The sequence below is a fragment of the Procambarus clarkii genome, chromosome 56, assembly GCF_040958095.1.
Source record: "Procambarus clarkii isolate CNS0578487 chromosome 56, FALCON_Pclarkii_2.0, whole genome shotgun sequence".
Lineage (NCBI taxonomy): Eukaryota > Metazoa > Arthropoda > Malacostraca > Decapoda > Cambaridae > Procambarus > Procambarus clarkii.
The window spans coordinates 8,196,631-8,205,034 of record NC_091205.1 but is presented as its reverse complement, the minus strand read 5'-3'; the positions used below and the strand labels follow the sequence as shown (position 1 = coordinate 8,205,034).

The 8,404-nt window shown below is 44.7% G+C and overlaps 1 protein-coding gene across 1 annotated transcript in view; it reads left to right on the top strand.

Moving 5' to 3' along the window:
* LOC123770955 (glutamate receptor-like) overlaps window positions 1-8,404 on the top strand; it is a 289,684-nt gene that overhangs the window by 259,344 nt on the left and 21,936 nt on the right. Inside the window, exon 6 of the mRNA XM_069305712.1 lies at window positions 87-374. Coding sequence (XP_069161813.1) covers window positions 87-374 — 288 coding nt within the window. The remainder of the gene's footprint in view (window positions 1-86; window positions 375-8,404) is intronic.

The following is an 8,404-nucleotide window of genomic DNA, read 5'->3' as shown; positions in this document are numbered from 1 at the left end:
GTCAGTAATTCATGGTCCTAAAAAAATATAATATTATTATTGTAAGAAAAGATATATGTATTAGTGTTAGTGATGATGGTCGGCAGGATACACATGCTGGACTACGGAAACTTTGTGCCGGGGAACCTTTGGTCTTCGAGGGAGACGGTGCTGCGACTCCTGGGGGCGAAGCTCACTCTTCTGCCCAATTATGACCAGGTCATCCAGGCCTTCGACGCCGGGGCCGGAGTCCTCGAGGCCACTCAGTACTCCCACTTCCTTTTCATAACACGCAAAAGGAGCAAGAATGCCTATGTCGTCGAGGAGAAGCTTTATCCTAGCAATGTTGGATGGGTCTTCCAGAAGGGAGCTCCATATAAACATATCTTCGATAGGTGAGTCTTTATGCGATCTCCTACTTTGTAAGCTTCCTCAAGACACTTACCACTATCAGCAACTTTTATGTTCAGGAGTATTATTGTGCAGTAACTGCATTCAAATTTATTATAAATATACCATGACGAAGGTGTAGGTATTTGTTGAGACCAATTCTATCCTCAGCCCTAGTTACTTAAGTTTTTATATATCGTATAACAATCCCCCCCCAACCCCCCACCTATACATATCAAACTAAGGCAACAAGTCCTAAGACTTTAACAACGTGTAAATTATTGGATATGCAAAAAAAGGTCCTAAATATCACTCAGGATGACAATACATTATGTAAACAGACACTAAGCGAACTTAATCAACCGTATCTGGTTCATCAAGGATTTCATCGAAGGACAAGTGACAGACACTCATGAAAACAAAACTTAAAATCATCCTCAAACCGAGATTTTCCATAGGGAGATGCGTGACTGTAAGCAGGTTAGTCTAGTTCGAAAAATTAGGAGCAGGGAGATGTTCCATTACATGTCCATGAGTTAATCACATGAAGTGATTGGAAGGCGGCTAGTGTTATGGAGTCCTGCTTGTATTCTCCCAACTCTGACTATAAAACATACTCCCCTCTCTGGGAATAACCAGAAAAGTACTAGTTTGATTTTATAACTCTTTAGAGGAGGCAAGATGCCACATTAAGAAAAAATTATGTTTAAGTTTATTTGGGAAGAGGATTGGTATTGGCCCCACCATTAAAATGGTGGTATGTTATGACCCCATGTAGCCTGGGTGGAATGAGTCTACCCCAGTGAAAGCTATTCTGCCGTCTGGACCTGATTGAGAGGTCAGAATATATATGTATATATTAAATAACTGAGTAAATGCCAGTGAGTAATCTCAGGATACTAGCAGAGGGTGGGCGTTGGTAATAAGGGACATGAAATGAGATGTCGATACTTTGGGGAAGTGAAGTGACGCTAGAAGGTCGTGCCCTCACTTCAGTCACAACTGTCATCAGAAGTGGATGCACTTTGTTGATCTCCTGCATGAAGGAAGAATATAGTTCCCTGTGTTAGTGCTAGAGTGAAGACTACTTGTCTGCAAGTGTGAGGAAGCTGTTGGGGACATAGTGCACCATTTCTCTGTGATTTTGATAAATCAGAGACAGCCTGGAAGTGAGTGTTTGGCCACGCCTTTGTGAAACTCTAATTGTTGTGCCTTCAAGAGGAAGGAAGTAAGCAGGCGTTTCTGTTGTGAAGTCTGCCAGACGACGTTGTGAACTCAAGTCGTGGACTGGAGGAAGCCTTGTGAAGCAGTCTAAAAGCAATTTTGTGGGCGCCATGTTTGAGTTCCATTGAGTGATCGTCTTCATGTCAGAGATTTCGGCGGTAAGCCTGTTTAATCGTTTGTTAGATTAGATACTGTGACGGTGTTCCCCCCTTATATTTCTCCCACGCCAGCTGTAAGAGTCATTTCCACTTTTCACGAACGTTCTCTACGTTCCGGGGAACAATTTGACATATGTGGGAGCGTGGAGTGTTCTCACATTGGCAAGAAATTCGCAAAAGAAGAGTGTTTTGGCTTGTGCTATAGGCCCTTTAGGACGCCAATATGGCGCCGGCCCCTCCGTTTTACTGCCAAAACGGTATGACGTCAGTGGCACCAGATTGGTCAGGAACAGTGACGTGGCACAGGGAGCCAATGAGAAACGCCCCTGGCAAGTATGATGTCACGAGAGCAAGGGGGTCCGGACATCGCGCCCCAGTGGCGCCAGCAGTTTGACACGACACGTCGAGGAGGTCGGACGTGTGACCGAGGATCCTGTCAGTTTGACAGTTTACCTCACTCCAGTAGATTTTATGCATCACCCAGCAGTCTGCAAGCACCCTGTGAGGTCTTCCTTTATTCCATGTGTTGGACCGAAGAAGGAATCGACGAGAATTGAGCAGCAAGTGCTCCAGTGACAGGCGCTTTGTAAGAGGTGAAGTCTGTGCAGTGACGTATGGGACGTCTGTGCAAGTTCACCCGTTTAGTGACGACGTAGCGGCTGGGCCAATCCACCGAGAGTCATTAGAACAACGGAACTAGCTGGGAATCAGGACGACTGCAGCCGAGAGAAAGGTCTGCAGCCGTAGTTGTGAGAAGTCGACGGCCAGGAGACCGACTCCAACCCCTTGAAGAAGTTGTGGAGGAGCACGGGCCTGCAGAGGATAGAGCACGGTGAAGACGCGTTTTTTGAGGTGTTGAAGAGGTTCCTGGAGAGCGTCCCTACAACGAGACGAGAGCCGGGACCAGGAGCTTCATTTCAACTCTCAACAGAGGGCGAGTCCACATCAGTGAGGTGGAAGTAGGTAATTTAGTTTTCCCTCCCATTCCCCTTTAGTCAGCTATTTTAATTAGAGTCTCTTCTATGTCGTGAGCAGGCCTCACCAATGTATATGTCATAGTAAGGCACAGTTGTGCAGAGAGATGCTATAGAGAGCTCTCACGAAATATGTGTGGTGTGTGAGTGCACCTGTGATTTATTGAAGAGATTGCTGTGTCAAGGACATTTATAATCATGTGACATTAATATTATCAGTTTGTGTCAGAGAATATATATATATAAATGTACCATTTATTAGTATAAGGCTGTGTGCCCCGTATTGACTCATTATTGCTAATATTGATGAAGTGATCTATATATGCTGGAGTATTGAATAACATATTCGTGAGTACAGTGAATTATTGCATTTATTACCATTACTGTGATATTTGGTGTTTAATGCCATTACTGTAAGGTACTGTGTTAATCACCATTGAAATGATTTATTGAGCATTTAAGGCCAGTGCAGCGATTATTGCGTTTATCGCCATTATAGCAAGTTATTGTGTTGATTGCCAGTATTGTGTTTACTGTGAATTTAAAGAAATAGGCGCTTAATGCCAGGGCAACAAGTACAGAGAGAGATCATACAGCGAAGGGGCGTGGCAGTTGGGAATGACAGGAGGAGGGAGTGTTGCTGTCTTGCTGTGTTCCTGATTTATGAAGAGGGAGTGTCCATGCTGCCATGTACTTCGTCGCCTTGTTGTTGATATAGAGATATAATACTTTAATATTTTAAGTAAAATACAAAACTACCTTCGTGTTTGTATTATCCCTCTTTTGCTTGTTGCTATAGAGTCCATTGAAAGAGTGAGAGTGATAGAGACACATACCTGCCTGATACCAGATTTATTTAGTGTGCTCTTGACACAATTACCAGAGTTCTCTGTCGGGGCGGGCACACGATCAAGAGAGAAGCTTGTGTTCCCACTCGCCCTCAGGTTATAAGACCGGTCGAAGATAGACTGGGATACTCTCCAGGTGAACAGTGGCACCTTGAAGATGGAGTGAAGACCTGCAGGGCTACAGTAAGTAACAGTTACCACTACTAGTACTTGGTAGTGACTGGTGAGAGGTAGAGAAACCCCGACTTGGCGACCTTGCCAGGATTTTAAGTACACTTACTTACTGATTTAAGAGAATCCCCGACATTGGCGACCTTGCCAGGATTCTAAGTACGGTTACTTACTGACGAAACCCCGACAATACCCATGTTTGAACGTGTGCCCAGCGATCATAGTGAACATATGTATATGTAGGATAGATACTTTATTAGGACAGTGAGCTAAAATAAGTAGCTAAATTCAACCCGTTCTCGCAAATTTAATAAGTCAATATTGACTTATTAAATATGTGCATAGGTGACATACTTAACATAATAGTTTCCCTTGAAAAGCTTCATAGAAAACACCGACCTTACCTAACCTACTTAGTATGTTAAGATAAGCATCTTATTGCTTCGTAATTACAATTATTACCTATAATATACCTATAATAGGTTAAGTAACAATTGTAATTACGAAGCTATAAGATGCTTATTTTAACATACTAAGTAGGTTAGGTAAGGTCGGTGTTTTCTATGAAGCTTTTCAAGGGAAACTATTATGTTTAGTATGTCACCTATGCACGCAACTAATAAGTCAATATTGACTTATTAAATTTGCGAGAACGGGTTGCTAAATTTGGGAGGACATGCTGGAGGGAGAAACGATACATCTTCCCTCACCAAAGGTCAAGTGCTGACTGAGGGGGGAAAGCCCCCAGCCTCGTGACCCTGGGAAGTGGCCAGCAACGTGTCATGACATGTTCCCAGAGTAGACTCGCCCAGGATGGGGGAGGACTGTTGCGGCGACGCATTAGTGTTTAAAGAGACGGAGGATTTTATTTTCTGTGAATACATTTAATTATGTTTTGTTAGGAAAATATTTTTATTGGCATGGTATTGGAATTGCAGATTTGTTTGGAAGGAGTTCATGGAGGAACTTCGAGGTTAGAGAAGAAGTTGATGGAGGAACTTCGAGGCTGGAGAAGAAGTGTATGCTGAACTCTGTGGTAGAGCAGAACTCCATAGTGAGAAGCTGCCTTTCCTGATATTTTGGAGGACCTAGAGATATACATTGGTAGTGAGCCTCTAGGAGCAAAACAGAGGTTCATGGTGGGCACACACAAGTGTATAAAGGGAGTGCTTGAATGCGTATTGGCATGTAAGACACAGTGTAAGGGGAGAGATTGATTTCTTCTTTTGTTGGGGGATACTTATATAGATATTTCTGGTGTTTTAGCCCCGAGTTGAGTTTCATATACTTTTAGAGCTGAGGATACAATACTGTTGTGACAGGATTTCAGCCCCATTTAGTGAGGGAGTAGTAAGTGGTAAGCTAAGAGCTGAGCAGCCACTTGATATGAACAGTTGGTGAAGCCTGGATATGATATCAAAAAGCTACTGGGTTGCAGCAGCTTAGAGTGTTGTATGATCATGTTCTATTTTATATGCAATATATTATGTATATTTTCTCAGTATATTAAATGTATATGTTAGCTGGCTTTTGCTCTTGTCTTGGTGAAGTTTCCCAGAAAGGGAGAGAGATAGAGAGAGGGTCACGGCTGCATACAAGGTGGCAGAAGATACTAATTCATGAAAGGTGGATTTAGGAGATCATTCCGATCAAGGTGAGAGTGGGAAGTCACGGCGGCTCGAGTAGGGTGTGTACACAAAACAACTAGACCAGTTTTGGCCTCGTTGCCAAAACGAGGCATACAGGGTGATCTCCTTGGTAAATTACTAGAACGCCAGTGTCCATTGCTGTTCGACCGGCGGTAGCGGGAGTGTACGTTTGGCAGCCACACTCCCGCTACTTGTTAGTTCCGTCAAACTTGTACTTGTTTGTTCCGTCAGGGAGTGATTGGAGACGCTGCTTGCCTGTATGCAAGTAAAAGTCTGGTGCAATAGTCAGAGGTTTAAGTTTTCGGGGGGGGGGGGGTTTAAGTCCTAAAAGCCCCCGCCCCCCCTCAGAGCAGAACAGTGTGCCTTGGGAGGGGGAAGGTGTCCCAGTCAAAGAGACCCCCCTCCAGAAGATTGTGGGTACAGCGTCAGGTGGTGCATGATTGGTTGGCAACGGCAGCTTGGCCAGATAGACCAATTGCGAAGCGCCTATGGTGTGACGTAGTGTGACGTCGGGTGCCCTACTGTAGAGGCGGGAAATCTGCCATCACTTGCTACCAGGAGGTGAAGCTGTGCAGATGTGCGTTCCAGCGTTCCCCAGTTCAGGAGATGAATAGGTCTCCAGAGAAAATAATCTCGAACAGCTCTCGTGTGTTAACGGTAGAGGAGTGTCCCATCGACTCTCGTGGGAGTTAAAGGACGAGCTGGATGGTGAGAAAAGAGCATAAATCCTCGATGAAGGTAGCACTCCAAGGTTACTTCGAAAGGGGACGCTAGGGGGTTGTGGTACAACCCGCGGACCGTTTCTTACAGTGGAACTGAGCGAAATAGATTTGGTAGCCGAGTCGTGGTCTGGTGCAGCGAGACCACTGCTCCTGTGAGAAGAAGAATTCACACCACAAGAATACATAAGAACAAATGGAACAGAACGTTAATGTGCTTCAGTCTGGAGAAGCCAGGTGACGTCAGCTACCACCTAACAAGAAGTGAGGAACACTTTGTGGAGTGAGTGTCGGTCGTGTGAGAGGAGATGTAATGGTCGATGCTGGGGGAGATCATCAACAGGAGGAGGCTGCCTCAGACATCGGGGATCATTGAGGAGCTACTCTTCACGTCTACGATCAGCAAGGTCTACACTCATCAGAATCGGTCTATAAGGTAGTTAAAATTGCCCTACCATTTTCCCCTTATGTTAGGAAAGGCGTTATATATAAATTAAGGTAGTAAGCAGAAACTATGTTAGGAGTGACGCCGGACATTAAGTGATATTATTATTAGAGTGATTATGTTTTCATATTATTAATTACACAGAGAGCTTGAGGCGGTGCATTATTAGAGTGGTGTTACAAAATATATGTATATATATATCTTTAAACATGTTATAGAGTAAGGTAGCAAGTAGTAGTAGAGAAAAGATAGCCTCATCACTCTGGAGTGTGAAAACTATGGTGTTGCCATAATAAAGTAGATTTATTTCAAGAGTGTTGCCACCGGATAGAACTAGAGAGCCTTTACGGATTAATATGGTGTAGCCTAATTTGAGTAAATGAATTAAATTTCATTACGGTGTTTGTTTCCTCCTCTTCATTTGCTTGTTATATTGTTGAGGGATTTATTGAACATCACATTGCTATTAAACAAGTACTAGACTGGGTGACATGGTATACCACTGTGTATGGAAATATTATTTGACCACAGAGGAAGGAGAGTTAAGTTGATAACCTTGTTAATATAACCCTATGGATGGGCAACCCGGGCTGGGTTAACCCTGAGTTTCCGTGTCCATGGACACGCCAACAAGAAAACGAGCGAGTGGTCAGGTTACTTTACTCACTACAGGATGCAAAGCTGGGGTTTGGTGAGAACTCTGCTCCATAGTTCGACTGAGGTGTTCCCCAGAAGTGAACAGTGTCATCTGGGGAGGGGAGTAGGGGGCCCAACAGAGAGGAGCTCCAGAGTGGAGTGTGCTGTGTCACTTTAGGGCGTTCATCGTCAATCACTCTAGAAGAACGTCGTCTCCTCATAAGGTAGGATACGCCACCGTATAATTGGAGATTCTGCCGGGATGACTAATTGAGGGTCAAGACCCGTCACATTTAAGAGTATGTAAATTGTTGTTCATAATAACACATCATTCATCGTGCGAAGGGTTAAAGACAGCAGAATGAATTGCTGAGGTGAAATCCGAATAAGAAAGTCAGAGATATGGAACAGGCACGTACAGTCTCCAATGGTGTCCACATGATCATTCGAGGTAACATCGATAAAAATACGCTGTCGACAACTTACGACAGCGATGGCCATCGTCCGTCGTTGCAATAAGATTTTACAAGGGCCAGTAGTTTAGCTATGTGAATTCACCTGTATTTAGCTGTGTGACGTTATGAGGAGTTTTGGGCGCAGCAGAGAGGCTTGGCCGATGTGTGGGACGTACACGAGGCTCCCGGCTAAGTCAGGCCACATGCGTCAGGTCATACACAGGTCAGGCCACATGCGTCAGGTCATACACAGGTCTGGCCACATGCATCAGGTCATACACAGGTCAGGTAACATATCGAGGTAACATGAGTCAGGTCATACACAGGTCAGGCCACATGTGTCAGGTCATACACAGGTCAGGCCACATGCGTCAGGTCATACACAGGTCAGACCACATGCATCAGGTAATACACAGGTTAGGCCACCTGTCATATCAGGTTAGGCCACACATCAGGTCATATCGAGGTAACATGCGTCAGGTCATACACAGGTCTGGCCACATGCGTCAGGTCATACACAGGTCAGGCCACATGCGTCAGGTCATATACAAGTGAGGCCACATGCATCAGGTCATACACAGGTTAGGCCACAAGCGTCAGGTCATACACAGGTCAGGCCACATGCGTCAGGTCATACACAGGTCAGGTAACATATCTAGGTAACATGCATCAGGTCATACACAGGTCTGGCCACATGCATCAGGTCATACACAGGTCAGGCCACATGCGTCAGGTCATAGTAGTAGGGATGACGGT